Below are 21102 nucleotides of genomic sequence, written 5' to 3' on the forward strand. Positions count from 1 at the left end.
AAACCGCCTTGGTATTTCATGCAAATTATGTCCGTCTGTGCACATAATTGTACTTAGTGTCGTGACACGTGTAAATTTTGTAGGCTTTAAAAAAAAGGGGTCGAAGGAAAAAAAGAAAAGAAACACTGCGCAGTGTGAGCGGTTGCACGCCTGCCTTTCATTATACATTATACAGTCCCAATTCGAGCATAACACGTGTACAGATCAAACTTGATATTTCTCTTGAGTAATTAGAAATTCGTCGTTTCATTGCTCTTTTATGCTTCTTTTCATAAATATTGTTACCCCACCAGGCCATCTCTGTTACCTCTCGAAGCGCTCTCACGCATTTCGCGCCGCTTACATAATCACCACAGCATCAAGCGCATACACGGACGAACAAAGGCCTTCACTTCATCAGCCATTCCACATACCATTGTTCTTTGGAATTATCTTCTCGATAATATTGCATCCATCTGCAACCAACAACCTTTCCCCCATGCATCATCAGCTGCGCAAATACTTCCAAATGACATCGTGACTTCAATAATCCTCGTGTTGTATATCATAATATGTTTTTTTTCTTTGTTTTTTGCTATTGCGTATTTTTTTGCTTTTTCATTCATTTACAATTATTTACATTTCTATTATAAACAGCCGCTCTTTCTTTCTTTAATTCTGTAGTTGACATTTGCGCCGAATTTATATACTTTTTTTCAATTATTTTACTGTGTACCTTGCACTTTTGTCTGTTTCTGATTTTTAGTCGCGTAGCCCTATGCAATACGTTCCATTTCCCTTTTTCCCCTGTATATTTAGCATTTCCTTATAATATCCTTGTTCGACCCCCTTATTCAGTGCCCTGTGGGCCCTGTAAGGTATTTTAAACATAGTGTACAGGGTGTCCCATGCTATCATGCACCAAGATTTTTAAAATATATGCAAATGCCTCGTAGCTGGACCGAACCAAGATAATGTTGTTTTCCGTTGCTTGGAGATACTCAGATTTTTTTTGCATTCCGCCTCATTGCATAATTAGTCTTAATTAATTAATCAACTTCTCAAATATTACAATATCCACGCGGGTCTGCAACAACGTAGGGCAGCAGACGAGTGAAATGCTGTGTGCTACAGTATATGAATTTATTATGGCCTTCACAGCTATAGCTTAATTTGGATTGTACGAATTTCGGGTGATACGTACGAATGCTCTCTATAGTGCCCAGTGAAAAATATAGGACCGATACTCGACTGTACATTAGTTAGATTTTTTTCTCATGAAGCGTTCTATGTTCTATATCATCATCAGCCTACGCCTAAATCATCTAAATAACCAACGTCAAATGCAGCCTGCGACGTATACATGGACGTGCGGCGACGCAAAAATTACTCACGCCGGATGTAGTTTCCATATACAGTGCCTAATTATTGTGAAATGGAGTGTAGCTGCAGTTGAGTGAGTTCTGCAGGCTCCAGGCAAGGTGAATGAAGTGGAGCGCAATTGGTTCGCGTTCTTGATTTTCTCTGCTCAAGGTCTTGGATGGAATGACATCCCACGAACTCGATTTATCACCAAGCATTTGCACCCTTGCAACTTCAGGGAGACGGCTATATGACGCTCGAGTTCTCGACCGATCTTCGTAGAACAGGTGTGGCTCTGGCCTTCTGGCAGTTCATCTTCACGTTTCTCTTGACAGAGCCCAGTGACGATACAGTCTCACGACAGCTTCATGACAGTCGCAGCGTGTACTTAGTTTCCTTACCTTCTTCTCATGGGGTGAGGGGGGGGGGGGTGCGGTTGGAATTTTATCATGATAATATGAGTTTTAACTTTCAACATCCCACAGCAACACGTACAGAAGCTATGATCGAGACACACCTTAACGGAGCGCTCCGGCATAATTTTAGCCGCCTGGTGTTCTTCAACGTGCACCAAAAGCTCATTTTATGCATTCCGCCGCCAAAGCCCCCGCGGCCACCGCGGCGAGCAATCGAACTCGCAACCTTGTGCTTATCAGCAGAACGGCCTGCTTCAGTGTGTTCCCAGCGCCTCTAGTGGACTTGGTACAGCGTCTTTTTTTCTTTTATATATCTTAAAAACCTTTCTTCATGTCTTCCTATGCTTTACACTCATGCGAGCGGGTGTTCTTTGTTCATTAAAAAAATTATGATCATAATAATACATCGGCACCGGGCACAGAGTGCTCTCGGCGCAAGCAATGTGCGTCGGTTTCGAAGCATCTCGACGGAGAATACCCGTTTTGTGTGATGCTGTTTACAGCAGGTTAGTGATCTGATCCTGGTACCATTGTAATGTAGCATGACACCCCAATGGAATATGACAACTGCAATATATACTTCTTTTGTACACAATCCATCGTACGCCCATACATGCCAAGAAAAGCTGTATTTTGTGCCGCAATATTAAAGTGCTCGTTAAAATGCACTCATTTGCTCTAACCTACAACGCATTTCTTTCGCCGTGAAATCGCTCTAGCGAAGTTTCTAGTACCGCGTAGCAAATCGGACAGACTGAATTAACTTCCCACAGCGCTGCGTCACGGGCTAGCACAATACAACTGTATGACAAAAAAAAAAAAAAAAAAAATGGGGGGGGGGGGGGGACAAATTGTGCACACACTATCGATGATGATTATCAAAATAATAGCACCAACGAACGAACTAAAGAACCCGCGAGCGAGGGAAGGAACGTTTTCCTTGCCGAGCTCCCGTACGACGGTCCCTCCCCTTTCCCTCACATTTTACCCTCCCCGCAACGTTGCGCGAGACACGCGCCCTCTCCCTTGGCGCATTTGTACCGCAAGTCCTAACCGAACTCCGCTAACCACGAAAACGCGCCACAGAGGCAAATAAAGCTATTCGATATTAAAAGAAAGGAAAACTTTATTTTTCTTCCAAGTTCATTAGCAGGATTTAAAAGTGCACTAACGTGTGACAAGCGTCCACTCAACACCTACATAACTATCATTGGTATATATATATATATATATATATATATATATATATATATATATATATATATATATATAAGGTGTCACTGCATGGATGTGTCGCGAGATGAGAGAAAAAAAAAAAAAACCCAAGCTCACAGCAAATACTGCTTAATTATGTTCTCTGTGAACCACTCGTCCTTGAACTGAAGGTGGTCGCCAAGCGTGGACAAGAAATGAAGCCTGCCGCTCTGATCAAGCTCCTTGAGGCCAATCCAGTCTTCCGTGTAGATCTTCTGGTCGCGCAGAGGCACTATCGTCTTGTCGTCGTGCTCCGCGTAGTAGCCGAACCAGCTGGTTGCCTTGGGATCGACCACCGTGTCGTTTTCGAACAGGACGAGCACGAGATTATTCAGCTTGAGCAGGTTGGCTTTGTACGTCTCATTCTTGACGCGCTCGTTGTTGATGTCGGAGAGGAAAATACTTTTGGCAATGTACGTATGTCGGTCGAAAGGGTCCTGCCAGTACTGAGCGGGGACCAGGTGGTTTTGAACGACGTCCCAATAAGCGCCGATGTCCAGAAGCTTCCTGGCATACTCGCAGAGCGCCGAACTTTCCCCGGGACACCTTGGAAGCCCGTAGACTCCCTGGTGCTGCCCGCCGAGAGAGATGAGGTTTCGCATGGGCGGCTCGGGACACCTCTGCGCCACTGCCCTCAGGAACTGGCCGCCCTGGGAAAAGCCGAGCGCATTGTAGCCCCCGGATAGCTTCGAGTCGTTAGCGATGATATTGCAAGCCTCTTCAACCTGCGCGTTTGTGTTCATGAAGTAGCTGTTGCCGATTTCGTCGATCATGTTGGTGCCGATACGCAAGGAGTTCACGTACACGCCGGGGATAGACTGCTCGAGGAAATTCTTGAATCCGCCCAAGCTCAACGGATTGCAGCAGGAATCACCCAGGCCGTGCCACATGACGATGGGAAAAGCTTGCGACACGCTCTCGCCATCTCTGCCCAGAGGGCGGATCCTGTCCCTGTCAGTTATGCGCGCACTGCAAAACGCGACACCGATGCACAGACTGAGCTGAGTCCATAAGAGCAAGTCGAATTTCATTGTAGCTGCGTAGCAATCACCTGTGAGTTGCAGCTGATGCGACTGACTGGTCCAGACGAACTCCGCGGACTTCGCAACAGCTCAAGCAGCAAGTTTTGGAGTGCGTATCTCGCGCGATTTGAGATTTGAGAGGCGGAGAGCGGTAACAAAGCGGCGTAACTAAGGCGACCAAGGACAGAAGTAAAAGTTGGGTAAAAGAGAGTAAAAAGAAACAAAAAATAAAAATAAAACAGCGTCCAGAGTTAAGTGCCCTAAAGGAGCATGTACAGGTACATTTTAAACATCAATCTAAATGCTTACATTAAAACAAAAACCGAAAGCGAAAAACTAAATCCGTGCGGGAGCGCACCGTGCGCCGGAAGTCGTCTGCGCCACGCCATAGGTGCAAGATGGAGCTGTTCAAGTCGGGCTTGAAAACTGTACTTGGTGGACAGCCCGGTGCCCATGCTCCAACCGGGGCAGAAACGGTACTATAACTATTTTACAGCGATTACAGCTTTCGGTCTAAAGCATGTCAGTGCCTTTTATTGAGCGTGGTTGTGTTGAGATGACGTGCCCACGCTCCCGGCTTCGCTGCTTTGCGGGCTCGTATGTCTTGCTCGTGCCAGTGTTTACAGTATTTCTGTGCAACTAAAGCCAATAGCTGCTTTGCTTAAAGTATGTTTTTATTATTTTTATTTTCTCTTGCCTGTTAAACATATAACGGCGAACGTGCATCCAATTCGGCCAGAGCAGACAGCAGCACGGAGTTAGCGTTCAAGCGATGAGCCATTCGTTTCTCTGCAATGTTATTTTACCTTCACAGCTTGGAAGATTTTTGTTTCGAAATGAGAATGCTCCTAAACGTTGTGACAAATATGAGGAATAAGCACCGACAAGGCTGCTTCAATGTGCTGTGCTGAATAACATATTTGTTTGACGAGATGCTACGTCACAAACCGAAACTCAAGATAGCGACGGCAAATCTTTCTTGTAGGTTGAGCGCCTAGTCAACAGAGTTCAGACGTCGACACTTTTGGAAGACCGACGAGATGCCTGCCGCGCTCTCAAGGCTTTGGCAAAGGTAACCGATATTGTGCAGCTGTTTTACTACTATTTAGGGCGAAACAGAAACTGTTTGGGCGTGTGGTTAACATGGCTTGGTGCGCTGGTTTCAGAAATTCAGAGTGGAAGTCGGTGCTCAAGGCATGGACGCCCTGGTTCATATTCTGGAAACTGACAGAGGAGACGGCGAAATCATTGGCTACGCCCTAGATGCCCTTTCGTATGTCATATCAGGTGCAGAGGAGAACGAAGGTACCGTGTTTGTCAATGCACCCGTTTGTCTGCTGAGCTTGTGTTGTGCTGCACCAACAAATACGACTTCGCCAAAAATATTGTGCACTCACTGTTGATTGGTGTGACAGCTTGGCAGTACTTTTAGTAGTCGTGACAGTTACTTCAGCTTAGCTGTGTTTGCTACCAGAAAGCTTGTTTCGGAAGAATGTTTGACAACCGCTTTCTCATAGCATGTGCTAGTGCTATACTGCTTGTTTTTGCTATATTGTCAAAAGTATTGATTTCTTATAGGTTGCATATCAAAAGAAATATTTTAAATCCTCCACTTTTTCTTTCATTGTCAGGCCATTAGGATGCAAATAATGCCCTCTGCAAAACACTGTTCTGGTGGCTTCACCTCACCACCTGTTTTTTGTTTTTATACAGAGGACTCACAGGATGAAAATGCAAGTCGAGAACTGGGAGAGCAGTTCACAGAAATATACATAAAGAAACCTGAGAATGTTACACTTTTGTTGGATCTCATGGAGGTAAGTCAGTTAACAACGTTCCATGGCACTGCTGATGCTTCTACTGTTCACACTAAATAGAAGGAGGGGATAAGAGGGAAGGGATAAAATGGTAATGGGGAGTTCAGCGGAAAGGTGAGTGCCCATGTGTTTGCTGAATTAATCTTCTGTACCTCTTTAATTAAGGTAAAAACTTGTAGATGTGCATGCACACACTGACATCTTTAAAACTAATGGTCAGGTACAAAGATGTAACAGGGCAAAAGATCACCAGGTTGCCGCGTGCTGACATGGACAGCAATACACAGTGGCATCCCAACGGAGAGCATAAGTGTCCACATAAAAGGCAGGCACAGTGCATCTCAGTTCGGATAGTAGGCTGAACCACACAGTGACTGCTTGACTACTGAAAGTTTAACTTTCAGTGAAAGACAAAATCTACTGCATTCTGCTCTATACTAAGTAAGTTGTAGCTTTTCACACATGCCTGTGGCCAGTTTCTGAACTTGAAGGTTCTGAACGCTTTGCCAAAATATTGTGTGTTGAGTTGCATTTAGATTGAACCAAATGAAGCATGCATCTGCCTCACTTGTTTATAGCATTAGCATTATTCAACCACACATACATCAGCAGGTTTTATACCTTCCCATTGAAATGTGGACAGCGGAGTGCGTGATTTTTGCGGAGCTTAGCGAAAAGTAAAGGGCACAAAGATGTACAATAAACTCTAATGAGTCCGGAACACCCGAGTCATCAGAGTTGCACATCTTTGTGCCCTTTGCTTTCCTCTAGACAGTGCAGAAACCACATACTCTGCTGTTCACATCTCAATGGGTTTGTATTAGTATACATCTGAAAGCTGCTCTAGAAGCTCATTGGGCCATCCTCATATTTTCTCTTCCAAGCTACCCTGACAGCATGCAGACTTTCATGGGGCTGCTAAATCGAATGTGGTTATTCATGCACTACAGGAATTTGACTTCAGAGTAAGATGGCCATCTGTGCGACTACTGACTGGCTTGCTGGTTCATCGTGCTAAAGAAGTCCAGGAGTGTGTTCTCACCAGTCCAATGGGTGTGTCCAGACTTATGGACCTTCTCTCAGACAGCCGAGAAGTAATTCGAAATGATGTGAGTATTGGACCGCATTTGCCTGTAGTGTCGCATAGCTGATGACTTGCCAGTAATTTGTTAGATATGCACTTAAGCCTTTTGACAAATTGTGACATGGCTGTAGCACAGAGACTGCAACTGAGCCATTAGCTTCATTTGTTTTAGTTGTAAACTGGGTTAGTGATGGCTGTGTGCTCTCAGCTAAGAACTTAGAGACCATCTCGTAGTTACGGTGGAACCCAGCGTTAATACAGTTTTTTATGGGGCTATGTAAAAAGAAATGAAAGCTAAAAATATAATAAAGTCGGAACGCCTCTACAAGAAAATGACCTGGATAAGGAAGGATTCCATATCTCCCAACCGAATTTCTATTTTTTGTATAGACCACTATAACGAATTTGCCTGTACCACGTAGGAAATTAGGTGTGCTCGATGGATCTGTCCTTTTGACTGATCCGCAGAGATAGATACCATTTTGTGCATTGACGGTGCCATAAAGCTCCATTTTCCACTTTGTTAATTTCATGGTGTTCACTCATGGCTGCGCCTTTCAGAGTGTTTGTGTGAGTGGATGCATGTGCGGTATTTTTTTACGCACACATCCGCATAAAATATTACTAGCCAAAGTTGTTGAATTCTGTGCAACACTATGTGAGAACCTGCCAAGATTGCCAAAGACGTAAAGCACCACCTTTGAAGCCAGCGGGTCTCCTTCAACCCATACAGCCACCGGAAGCTCCATTCGTACAAGTGGGAAGGGACTTACTTGGCCCCTTTCCTACGCCGTCGTCAGGAAAACGATGGATCATAGTTGCAACTGAGTACCTAACTTGATATGCTGAGACAGCATCTCTTTTTAGAGGAACGACTATTGAAGTAGCTGAATTTTTTGTCATTATGGCATTGTGCTCCTAAAGTTGTCATCATGGACCAAGGAACCATATTTACTGCCCATTTGACACAGTCCATTATGAAATTGACGCACACCAGTCACAGAAAAAACACCGCATATCATCCGCAGACAAATGGACTGACTGAATGACTCAACAGGATGCTGACCAATATGTTGTCAATATACGTGGACATGGAGCACCGAACATTGGACAGGATGCTACCATACGCAATGTTCACATACAATATTGCAGTGCACGAGACGACTCGAATGACACCTTTCCAACTTGTTTTTGGCTGGACCGTCACCACACCCTTAGATGCAATGCTACCTGTAGATGAAACCTCCGAAAATGACGATGATATCAGCGACTTCACACAAAGAGCTGAAGAGGCACGACAGCCGGTGCGACACTGCATTCAGCAGCAACAGCAAACCGACGCCGATCAATAACCCTTGTGACGAAGAGAGGTCCAGTATGCACTTGGAGTATGGGTGTGGATTCCTGTACGGATGAGTGGCCTATCCGAAAAGCTTTTGTCGTTATTTTGGCCCGTGCAGGATAATTCACTGACTCAGCTCCTTGATCTACGAAGTTTTTCCAGAAGGTCATCATCATGACGGCGGCATCGCACAGAAATAGTTCATGTTGTCCAAATGAAACCTTACTATGACAGACAATAGCTATAGAGTCATTCGCAATGCCAACAAGCATTGCGAATGACAGCCTGGAAACCACCGCATTTCTTTATGAGCATCGGGACAATGCACTCTTGGAAGGGGGACAGTTGCACACGCTGCCTTCAAATCACCTATGCCAGCTGTCTCCTGCACCCTTCCAGTTGTTTACGGCTACATGCGAAAGATAGCAGCAGTGAAGTGGGCAACACGTGTTCACAAGTCACGTTGGAGCAACGTGTCATCAGTGCGGGACACGAGGAAAAGAAAAGGTGTGGAATGCTTGGAAGAAGACTGTGTGCGTTGGAGCCAGGCTCTCACTTAGCTGTTTGCAGGGCACATGTTCACCTAACGTACGTAAATTAAAATACATTCACTCAACTGTGTGTGGCAATATTAGCTGCCAAGTTTCGTTAAAATAGGAAGACTTCTTGAGTTGTGTAAGATCTAATACTATATTGGCGTCCCCCTTTAAGAGTGGACCCATCTACACATACACATTTGGAAACAATGCATGCAGATTACAGCATGTCAACTCAATGCTCTTCTTCTCTCCAGGCACTACTTCTGCTCTCTCACCTGACAAAAGCTAATGCCAACATTCAGAAGATTGTTGCATTTGAGAATGCCTTTGATCGTCTTCTAGACATTATCATTGATGAAGGCTGCAGTGATGGAGGTAAGGTTACTTTGCATTGTGCAATAACGTGGTTGCCAAGTGATGCTAGGATTTTTTTGGAGAGCAATTACTTTTTCTATGGTTACCTTATGTTTGTTGTTTAATAACAGCTGATGAAGTGAACGTGTCGGCTATTTGGTTGAAAATCTTGAATTATGGAACAGCGTGAAAGACGAGGACACAGAAGAGGCAGAAAACTACCACACTTAGTGCGCCACACAGCACTGTATGGTTGTTTTGGACCTCTTCTGCGTCCTTGTCTTTTGCGCTGTTCCCTAATTCAAGATTAATAACAGCTGTGAAAGAAAAGACAACTGTTGTGTTATGTGTGCTGTTGCACTTAAGACATGCTATATGCTCATAATGAACACACCATGTAAGTAAGAGGGGAAGAGTAATAATCTGTTAATGGCACTACTTTCTTTAACCCTCTGATTGACTTACCATACCTACTTCAGTCCCACTGGTAACTGCACTGTGCTGTACTTGTGAAATGCAATATATGGCTGAAAGTCTTTTGTGTGGCTGTCTTTGTGGGCCTCATTTTAATTGATTTTTCTGTTTTATTTCATATTCATCAATAAGATGAAATGGATAGAATGACCATTTACTTCCTCTTCCTTTCCTGCTATATTTTGTCATTTCTTTCATCTTTTGTGAAGCACCACAACAATAAATGAATTCTCTTGTGAGCTAAATTTCTTGCACTGGAGTAAAGACACAGAAAAAGCCCAAGCCCATTTTCCTCCATATACCGTATTTTCCGGTGTATAAGACACATTTTTTTTTTTCTGACTTTTTCGTCGGTGCGTCTTATAGAACGGTGCGACTTATGTACGTTTCTTTTTTTTCCCCCCGGGAAAACTGCCGTCAAAATCGGATTCGATGTTATGGCCACGCAAAGGGTGCTGGTTGACTTAATTGCTACGGGTTCTGTGCGCGCTATCGAGGTGCCGGGTTCTTTTTGTGCTCGAGTTCCCGAGCACTGTGCGAGAAGAACGGAGCAGCAACACAAGCGGAAGCAGACCGCGAGTCGACCTTGAAGTCGTCGCATCTGCAGATTGCTGTCAAGATACGGTGCGCGCTGCTGCGCAAACTACGCAGTTGCTACCAGAGTACAAGCTGCCCCCCTCCCTCCCGCGCCACTTTCCCATTTTCCTTCCTGTGCATGATTCGGCTCACCGTCGCATGCGCTTTCACTTGCACATACAGCATACAGTGCGCGGGGACGATGTTATCGCCTTTGGACTTCATACGGTACATCGCGGCAACCACGACGGCAGAAATGCGCCTGGAGTGGAAATATATGGCACCCATATGCTTGCGCGAGACCCGCGTTCACGGTGTGAAACGTCATTGTATTTTTTAAAAAATCACTTATTGAACGAACAGGTGCGTCTTATACACTGGTGTGACTTATTATACGTTTTTTTCCAGAAAAACTGCCGTTTTGAGGGGGGTGCGTCTTATACAAAGGTGCGACTTATATAGACCGGAAAATACGGTATATATATCTTGATTGAAAATACTTGAAAATGTGTATTTGTTACAGCTGTGTGCTTTCTGATTTTTGTGATGTTAGGCATCTCGCTTGTCATAATAACCCGCCGTGGTTGCTTAGTGGCTTTGGCGTTACACTGCTAAGCACGAGATCATGGGATCAAATCCTGGCCGTGGCGGAAACATTTTTATAGGGGTGAAATGCAAAAGCTCCCCTGTACCGGGCATTGGGTGCACGTGAAAGAACCCCAGGTTCTCAAAATTAATCCGTAGTCGCCCACTACGGCATGCCTCATAATCAGGTTGTTGTTTTAAAACGTAAAACCCCATAATTTTTTTTTCATTTTCTTTTTTTTTCTTACTTGTCATACCTGCTTCTACCAATAATAGTTTAACCATATATTAATTAGCCTTTCTAAAACATCACAGTGCTATATATGAGAAAATCGCACCCTTTTGAGGCGTTTTAGTATTATCTGTATTACAAAAACTGTTGTGATACTGGGCAGCCCTGACAGATGATGCTTGCACAAAGGGTGCTCAATAAACTCGACAACCTGAAAAGCATGCACATGTTGCTCGCATAGTGTGCTAGTCTACACAAGCTGCTTCAGACCATTTTGCAAGCAGCCATAAGGAGGTGGAAGCAGACAATGAGGATATGTGTGCCTCGCTTGAGGAAAATAGCCTAGGTGGATAGCGGGACATAGAAGTTCCACTTTTTTTATAATTTAAGATGTTTCTGAGCTTTCAGATTTGACTTCTTGCGGACACTACTTGATGAAGAATGTACTCACGCTTTAGACATACTAATACAATCCATTCTCTTTTTGTGTACATCGTAGTGGTTGAGGTGCGCATGTCTCAACAGTTTTTCTTACTGTCATTGTGCATATCTGATTTCTCGTAGCTGCACATATTAAGGTTAATAGCACTCATTTTTTTTGTAGCCTGATAGTACTAAAATAAGTGAATGAGCAGCCTGTAAATGAGCAGGGCTTAACTTTAAAAAATGTTTCGGTCGTTGCCTATTCATAAAATTGTGAGAAAGGTAATTTTAATATGGGTAGCATTGTAAACGGCTTCTTCTTTCATTCATCTTTATGCATTGTTCTTTTGTTTGTTATTTCTTGAAATGTTACTACTCAAAATGTTTTTTTGTGCAAGATGAGGTGGCACAAACTGCAAATGCCCATGTCACCTGTTCCCTTGATTCTGGCATCTGCAAAGGAAACATGGCTGATGGAGCACACTCACCTGAGTGTGTGTGTTGTGTTGCGTATACAGGTGTAATTGTCGAGGACTGCCTGGTGGTCCTGCTACACCTACTGAAGAACAATAATTCGAACCAGAACTTCTTCAAGGAGGGCAGCTACATACAACGGCTGAGCCCCTTCTTCAACTACCACCACAGCCAGCAGCAGCAACAGGAGGGCTCAGATGCACAGCAGTCAGGCGGTGGGGCTGGATGGTCAGCCCAAAAGGTGTCGAACATCTTCCACATGCTCCAGGTGGTGCGCTCCTTGGTGTCGCCTAGTGCTCCACTCAACGTCACTTCATCATGTCAGAAGGCAATGAACCAGTCCGGCCTGCTTGAACAGCTCTGCAACATCCTTATGGCCATTGGTGTTCCTGCTGATATCCTTACTGAGGTGAGCATGTGCTCTTTTAAACTGCATTGAACTTGAGTGCTAGTACTTTCCATGTGAATGGCAGCATCACTGCGTGTGGGCAGGTATTTGAGCTGTGTGCCCTGTGACTGCTTAAAGGGCAACTTTGGTGATCTTTTAACCCACTCGCTTCCACAGCCATGGATCTGCCGGCCGCGCTGGCCAAGACGAAAGTCAGAGAACCGCTGTTTCTGGCTATTTTTCATAGATGGCAGCACATTGCCAGCTATTTTCTGGTTGTTTTGGATTTCGCACACAAGATGGACATATTTGTCTACACTTTCAGCAGTAGTTTGTAAAACAATGGAAAGCTTCCTGCTCACCAGACTCCGCTCTGTTGTAGCCGTTGCAACCAGAGTACCAGGCACGAAAACAAACCGTATAGGCTTCCGAATGGGCTAATAAAAAAAATTTTTTGTAATGTTTAGCACATACCACCAAAAACTGTGAAGCAGAACCATTCGATGCAGTGCTTATTTTTCAAGGGCCAAGTTCAAAAGTCCAAGAGGCATTCTAAGTGAAAAAGGTGCCAAAGTGCAATCCGTGCCCCTGCACATTTGAAACTTTTTTTTTATGCTCACTTTCTAGTTCTTGCTGCATCTAACGCGAAGCCTTTTGTGAACAAAAAATCAGACATTTTGTTGATGTGATGTCTAGCAGATTTTAGAGCAATTTATGTGCAACATGGAACATACTCCACACAGCAGGAAAGTGTGCCGCGGAACACCAGGTGCGGCGGAGTGCTGAAAGGGCAGAAGCGAAGGAGTTAAGGCATACGAACCTCAATGAACCTTATGTTCTGAGCAGTATGGTCAGATATCCCAAATGGGGCAAGTGGGAGCTACATAATTTTTTCACAAATTAATTTGGAAGGTTTGCGTGTGCAATCCTGATCAGGGCCCTGGAATTAGTATTTTTACTGGGGCCACTGTGCTTTCTCGTCACAGTATTGACACTGGAGCAGCCATGCTAACATCAACATTTTTGAAGCTGTTATTAAATGAAATGCGCAGGGATGTTATCTTTATCTCCTTTAGCTCTTTATCTCTATCCTTAGCTCTTTACCTCTTCATCTGCTGGCAGAAAGGTTTTGAAGGCAACCCAACCTTCATAAAGTAATATTGTTGTTTCGTTTTTTCACCAAGAATTGTGTGAAAGAAGAATGTTTAGAATTCATTGTAGTTGGAGATACTGTCCCAAGATATCGTTACTAGCAGTTCTGTACTTTGTGCATGCCTATATATTTCAACATCAACATTGGCATTTTGAGCAACGGATCCCTGGGTTGTCCAATCAAGTTTCAGTTTCAATGTACTACCTTGTGTCTAATTTTTTCCATAATTTTATGTGAAGTGGAAGAATTTATGCATGACAGCAAATGTAAAATTTTAAACAACCACTTCCCTGGGACAATAAGAAAGATCAGCGTAATTGCCCTTTAATCGGGGGTGCAGTCAAATTTCTTTGTGCGACTTTGTTTCTAGTGTTAGCCTTTGTTGGTATATACACCGTTAGATGAGCATGCATTTCTTGCACATCAGTGACTGAGACTACAATCTTGTAAAAGATGGCTATGGCATCCACAGCCTGTGAGGACAGGGATGCACAATATGGCATACTAGGGAGCATGAAAAATTGTGCTGCACCACGATTATAGGTTCTAGCTAAAAAATGCGTGCACATTGGCGCTCATTTCTTGACCGTCTGTACTTGAAGTAGCTTACATGACCCACACGCAAGCACTCACTGGAGTGTCAAAGGGCCAAGCTACTGGTAGCAGCCCTCCCATCACTGGGTCATCTTAGCTCCATACTAATTAGCTGCAAAATGGCCAAGCACCTCAGCAGAACCATTGCTTCAAGAATATTTCATCATAATGAAGTAATGGGAAACTTGGGCTCCCTTAAAGGTGGCCTTAACATCACCAGCACATACATCACTGTTCTTAATTACCTTTGTTTTATAATAATAAACAAATCTGTGCCCCCCTTTTGTGAGCCTGGGAAAGGTCATTGCCTCCTTCCCCCTACCCCACCCTTGCACACGTCTGTACCACGGAGTAAGATAAGACAGGAGCGCCGACTCCGCCGCCGCGCAACGCATTCGCTCGGGACAAAACGTGCAACACAAATTATACATCTCGTAGCGCCATCTGTCGAGGCGCGTGGAAAACACTCAACAGCTTGCTTCCATGTGCGCATGCGCTGAGTGGCGGAGACCGGCGGAGACCGGCGGCGACGGCGGCGCAGAACGGGCAGCGCGGCACCCGCTGAGCGTGTCGTCTGCTACAAACGTGGACCATCGGCCGTCTCAATTTGACAGCAATCAAACACAAAAATATATGCGCACAAATAATAAAGCGCAAGTACTACAGTCGTCAGGGCGTGCGCGGAGCAGACGACAAAACGGATAGGCAAGCAGACGCCGCGAGAGAGTCCCCGCGCCTTTGCTCCTCTCCGCTGCAGAGTTTTTCTTAATTCGTAGCGCCGTCTGGCGAACACGCTGTGAAGCAGGAGCCAGCGTTGCAGAATGTGTCCCTTCCAGACGAGCGGAGTCGGCGCTCCTGTCTTATCTTACTCCGTGGTCTGTACTTCAAAATATGGGTGCCTGTTCATTCTCTACATACACTAGTCCATTTTGTGCCACAAACAACTCATGGATTGAATGTTGGATAGTCTACTTGGCTTTGAGCACTGGATAGAATTCACTTCAGGTGTGTTTTACAGGCTTTCTGTGGGTACAAGAATATAGGGAATAAAAATGGTTATTATATGCAGTTGTAATGCCTTTATGCCACATAATATAAAACTAATTGGCAGTTAGCACAGCTGGCCCTACATAATTTAATTATTATTGTCTGTATTTTTCATGATTCTATACAGTTCAGCTAACGTTAATGTTTTTTTTTTTTCATTTGTCTCACATGTAATGCACAACACTTTTTTTCCCACTTTGTGTTGAGCCAAATGCTGTCTTTTGTTCAATAATGTCGTATGCACCACTTACGGGGGCGGTCCTTGGTCATGTTGCTGGCCTGCAGTGTGTTGTAAGTAAGGGGTCTTCCCATACAAAAATAGAATTGTGAGGTTTTACGTCCTGAATCTGCACAGTGGTTTATAAGGGTTGCTGTAGTGGAGGGCTATGGATTAATTTTGACCACCAGTGGTTCTTTAATGTCATCATCATCATCAGCCTATATTTTATGTCCACTGCAGGACGAAGGCCTCTCCCTGCGATCTCCAATTACCCCTGTCTTGCGCTAGCGTATTCCAACTAATGTGCTCCACTCTAAATGTAGTACACGAGCGTGTCTTCATTCTGCCTCCATCAGAATGTGGCTGCTGTGGTCTGCAATACAACCTACAACTTCATGCTCAGCAGTTTAGTGCCATAGCTATTGAGCCACCGTGGCAGGCGCGATGTCCCTTGATTTGCTGCAGTGCTTTTAGGAGTTAAATAAAGCAACTAATATTGAAATAAAAAAATAAAAGAAAAGTGACTTCTATATAGAAATTTAGTTAGTTTTACATTGACTGACTTGAGTAAGCAACGATGACAGAGCAATTATTGTGATGTGTTATGTGGTTTTTCTACCGCCATGTTTTTGTCCTTCCTACACCTGGGATCAAAAAAAAAAGAAGAAGAAATTTATAGGGTAATGCTCATTTCTGGTTTTAATACACGCTATTTGCAGAGAAAGTCAATGGAACACAGTTCTAAGGTCACAGTCTATTGTTGTGTGATATTGTGTAATTGAACAGTGTTCTGCCCATTCAAAAGTATGCCAGTGCTACATTTGCTTCTGAGCACATGATTTCTTATAATTCCCATTAAATTGTACTGTAACGTACAGTTGGCTGCAAAAGGTTACGGGACACAGGATCTGCAGGCAAATCTGAATTCCCACTAAGCCTAGGCACTTAGCATGGAATTCAAAGCTTCAATCTGTAGTAGCTTTTGTGGCCTACCATGCCTTGACAGAGTAGAAATTCACATTTGTCATGAAACTCGTGTCGGGTAAACATTTATTGTTGACTGCGTGCTTAGACCACAGAACTGTGTCCTATTTACTTTATTTCTGCTGTAGAAAATAGAAATGGGCTCAAAACAGAAATGTCAATGGTGTTTACTACCAGTTGCACAAGACCAGGACTGGTATTGTGTGGTGATCCCTTCCACTCGATTCTATGGTACTCTTCTCATCCATCACTCATGGCAGACTGATCTCGTTCATAACATGGGCAAAGTGCTGCTCTGACCACTGACAAAGCGCGAAACGAAGTGGCATTTGAATAAAATCATTACATTATCCTGGCCCAGGAGTGTTCATATCTGCAAAATGTTCAGTTTTGCCTTATTTTTAGTGAACAAAATATTGAAAAAAAAATTATGTATATCTTTCAGACAATAAACACAGTGGCAGAAGTCATACGAGGCCATCACAATAACCAGGAGTACTTTGCTTCTGTGAATGCTCCTTCCAATCCTCCTAGGTAAGTCAGCTTTTCTGCAACTATTTGAGCTGGAACATTTTTATTAAAGCAAAAGGCATTGTAATATGAAATACAAGGATCTGTACTTGTGGGTAAACATATTACAGCAAGACATTTTTGTTTTACATAACTATAAGAGAAATAGCAATATACTTGATTGTTGAAAATATATGACGATAAATTTTGGCTCATGAAATCTCTTAACATCTTCATTATTGGTGCTTTGTGATGTTTTTCCACCCTGTGGCCACGTGGAAGGCACAGTAGGCTTTATTTGCTTGCTCAAGTTGAACGATTTGTACATGCATTATATAATTTATTTGCTTTAACTACTGTCACTTGATCATAGATGAGAAACATGCAGACTGACTTTTTCAATTACGCCAGATGTTCTGAAAGTCACCTGTGGCATAAAGCATTGTTCCATCTTTGCACCAGGATTACATGGAGAGGCAAGTGTTATGTACTTGCATAAGAAGCCCCAACGTTTGATTATCAATTTTTTGAACATTTGTAATTGGGTTAGGCTTGGCATTGCACAGTTGAAGCGTGTGGCTTTCCAAGGCTGTTCCATTTTGTGAAATCCCAGTGCTATTGCTTCAACATTTCTGGTTTTGAATTTAAAAGCTCAATTGCCAATTGACACTGGCAGAGTAATGCACAGGCTACCTATGTTTATGCCTATAACCAGCTGACCGAGGTATCTGGTGTTGAGGTTTAAATTTCTGAAGCAGTATTTTAACTGATGCTCAAGCTACCTATGTTTATTCTTATATCTGGCAAATTGATCAGCTGTCATTAGTTGTAATGCCCAACTACAGTATAGACCACTTATAGCGTAACCGCTTATAGTGCAGGACCGTATATAATACGGTCTTTTCAGACTCCCATTAATTTTCCCATAGCACTCTATGTATACGCGTATCGCTTATAGTGCAGTTGCAGGACACGAAATACCGGTTACACTGTGGCTGCCTGGAAGTTTGGCAGTCAACCTAGACGGCAAACGGGACACACAGAAGAGAAATACACACAACAGAGCGCTCTGTTGTGTGTGTTTCTCTTCTGTGTGCTCCCCTTAAGCCACAAATACCGTATTTACTCCAATCTATCGCGCACTTTTTTTTCGATAAAACAGGTCCAAAAATTGCGTGCGCGTTAGAATCGAGTACGACCATAAATCTGTGTTACCATATAGCCATCAGTATTTCAAAATGGCCGCCTCGCACGCGCATTAAGCCTAGCTACCGTCCCAACCAAAAAAAATGAGCTAGCCAGGCAATCGGGTAGACGCCCATGGCCAGTTAAAGAGACGAAGGCCCGATCTTTGCAATCTGGGTCGGGCCAGGCTCGGTTCTTGCACGTGGACAATTTGTTTGCTGACCACCGGCAGGTGGTCGGCAGTCGGCATCGGGCCGATGTCATGGCCGCCGGTTACTTATGGCATATTCAAGTGGTCGTTTCAGAGTGCTCTGGCCGTGCTACAGTGGTGAAAAACAACTTTAAAGCTGTATTCCGACAATAACTTGGTATGGAAGTGATGATCCTGCTTCGTTATCATCAGAGGAACCCGTTTGTGCAAACGGTAACGCTTAGTAACTGTTTTACATGACCTCTGTAGCGCTACCAGAGTGCTCGAACACTACTACCCGAATATGTCAATAATGTGGCCGCGGTTGGCCGCCGTATGGGCCGACGACTTCCGCACGACGCTCACAGCGCGGCTTGTCCACGGCCAGCATTCTTTTGCCGGCATGTATATGTAGGTTTTTTTTTTTTGTTGTTGTTTGCTCGCATGCACCGAGTGCTTTTTTTTTTTTGTCGATTTTTTAAGGCCCCTGGCGCAGATACCAAATATTCCGCTTCTTCACCAGAGTTGCCTTAACTGTAGACATTATATTCTGGATAAGTTGCAAGTGCAGCAGCATTTAATTGAAAGAGTCACGCTAATTATATTTTTAATTAATTGCGTTAGGGCACATGTCGTAAGGGCGGAATTAGAGGTCGTCAGCACGCAAGGCCTATTCAGTTGGAACAAGTTTTGTAATTAGCACCAATTTTGAGATATGCAAAATCAAAGTCATCAAAATGAGTTGGTGTCCTGATTCCTGAATACTACCCTCGAGCATTACATATATTCCCAGTGCAGCAAGAAAATACAGATGACAACAAGGGATTTTTGGCCCATACTTTGACGTACATATTGAAACTGGTACTAGTTACAAAATTGGTTGCAGCTGAATAGGCCCTGTATGTTAACAGGCTCATTTCCACCATAGCAACATGGGCACTAAAGTTAATAATTAAAAAAATAATTGGCCTGATTTTGTCAATTAGCAACTTATGCACTACTAATCTTTTAGAAAATAATGTCAACCTGTTAAATGCAACCCAGATGAAGAAACGGATTGCTGGTATCTGCGACAAGAATGAAAAAAAAAAAATAGTTTTGCATAAGAAAGGACACACTGTATAATTCGCTATTTAATTATTGCACACCTTTGCGTCCTTAAGCGCGCTGTATACTATATAGAAGGCAAGCGCTTTGTAGACAAATTATCACTACAGTTGATTTTTGTTGACTTTTATTGAACTATTTAGATACAAACACAACAGAAACTGGAATAATTTGTTGTGAAATGCTGTAATAGTAGGTCAGTGGTTGTGACAAACATAAAATGTGAATTAATCAATGACAGTCTTGTATGGGTACTTGAAAATGTCCTTCCTTGAATTGTGTAAGCCCGTTTACCAGAGAACTTTGCAGCCAGGTCACTTGACTGATTCTGCTATGGTCATGCTCTGGTATCTGAAGTACAGACATGTACTACTTAAATTTCAGAAATGGGACATGTATAACTATTGTTTGGGTGCTGAATATCGGACCAGATGCTCCGTGGCCTCTCAATAACTCTTTAAGCATTGTGCTTAATTTGAACAGGTTCTGACAAATCTATGATTTTTCATGACGAAACCTAAATACGGATCGCACATGCAAACGCAGTCTCACATTATTTAGCCTCAAAACAAGCGTCGCAAAAATCTGACGCGAGTGGGGCGAAATTCGCCTTTCTTCAAATTACCTTAGGAGGGTCACCACGACTGCAAAGAAACATACATTGTGCGCACGACATATACAGGGTGTCCCAACTATCATGCACGAAGATTTAAAAGTATGCAAATGCCACGTAGCTGGATAGAACCAAGGTAATGTTGTTTGCCGTCGCTTGGAGATAGATACTCAGATTATTTTTGCATTCCGCCTAATTTTATAATTAGCCCTAAACAATTAATCAACTTCTCAAATATTATAATCAGATGAAAAGTGTCAATGCGAAAATTGTAGAGCAACATGAAAAACTCCCAATACAGCTTTCTGTTGCTCCATACGTGTTACATAAAAGTGATTTTCCGAGCGTGAACGAAGCCCGCAAATACACGCAAAATTGCCATCTGACTCGCCGCTCGAGGCACTTAACGTGTATTCGGAGGCTTCTTTCACTCTCGGAAAAACGCTTTTATGTAGCATATATTGAGCAACAGAAAGCTCTACCGGGAGTTTTTCATGTTGCCCTACAATTTTTTCATTGATACTTTTCATCTAATTATAATATTTGAGAAGTTTAATTAATTAAGACTAATTATGTGATTAGACGGAATGCAAAAAATAATCTGAGTATCTTAAACCGACGGCAAACATTACTTTGGTTCTGTCTAACTACATGGCATTTGCATATTTTAAAGTCTTGGTGCATGATAGTTGGGGACACCCTGTATAGTACGCTACAGGCACTGCATGCACACATCGGTGCTCCATGTAGTATATCACGACGCACCCACATTCTCTTAATTTGCTTGCACGACAAGCTTTGGCATGTGAACTCCTGCACATTGAGTGCAGCTCCAGGAACCACAATGCATCAAATTTTCGCCGCGCTATTATAATGTCGCTTTCAGAAAAGCGCAGACGAGCTCTCGAAACAAAGAAACGTAGCCTTACGCACTCTCCTTTCAAATTAAAGCTACAAAACATGGCCTCTAATAGCATAAATAATACGTGCAACTTACGAGTAAATGTGGACGTGCGTAGGAGGGGAAAATCCGCAGACTGGAAATGTCCATTTCTCGCGAACAAGAAGTGCAGCGCCATAGAAACCATGCGAAGCTGTGCCGATCAAGCAGCCACTGAACGTCTCTTTCCGCCAAAAGCTCCCCCGAACAGCCACTATCTTCGCGCCTGCCTCTTGCC

General features: G+C 43.5%; 2 protein-coding genes across 5 annotated transcripts in view; one reads left to right on the top strand and one right to left on the bottom strand.

Moving 5' to 3' along the window:
* Positions 1–3000: 3000 nt before the first annotated feature.
* Positions 3001–4223, bottom strand: LOC119436585 (palmitoyl-protein thioesterase 1). The gene has a single exon (XM_037703473.2). The coding sequence runs from the start codon at positions 4040–4042 to the stop codon at positions 3086–3088; it is 957 nt and encodes a 318-aa protein (XP_037559401.1). The 5' UTR covers positions 4043–4223; the 3' UTR covers positions 3001–3085.
* A 165-nt stretch (positions 4224–4388) lies between these two features.
* The window catches only part of LOC119436584 (general vesicular transport factor p115), a 52737-nt gene continuing 36023 nt past the window's right edge, over positions 4389–21102 (top strand). For all 4 annotated transcript variants that reach the window (XM_037703469.2, XM_037703471.2, XM_037703470.2 and 1 more), the window contains exons 1-8: positions 4389–4509; positions 5019–5105; positions 5200–5338; positions 5747–5850; positions 6801–6959; positions 9070–9190; positions 11978–12342; positions 16765–16853. In XM_037703469.2, coding sequence (XP_037559397.1) covers positions 4432–4509; positions 5019–5105; positions 5200–5338; positions 5747–5850; positions 6801–6959; positions 9070–9190; positions 11978–12342; positions 16765–16853 — 1142 coding nt within the window. In that variant the 5' untranslated portion in view covers positions 4389–4431. The remainder of the gene's footprint in view (positions 4510–5018; positions 5106–5199; positions 5339–5746; positions 5851–6800; positions 6960–9069; positions 9191–11977; positions 12343–16764; positions 16854–21102) is intronic.

Source organism: Dermacentor silvarum, chromosome 1, assembly GCF_013339745.2.
Source record: "Dermacentor silvarum isolate Dsil-2018 chromosome 1, BIME_Dsil_1.4, whole genome shotgun sequence".
NCBI lineage: Eukaryota > Metazoa > Arthropoda > Arachnida > Ixodida > Ixodidae > Dermacentor > Dermacentor silvarum.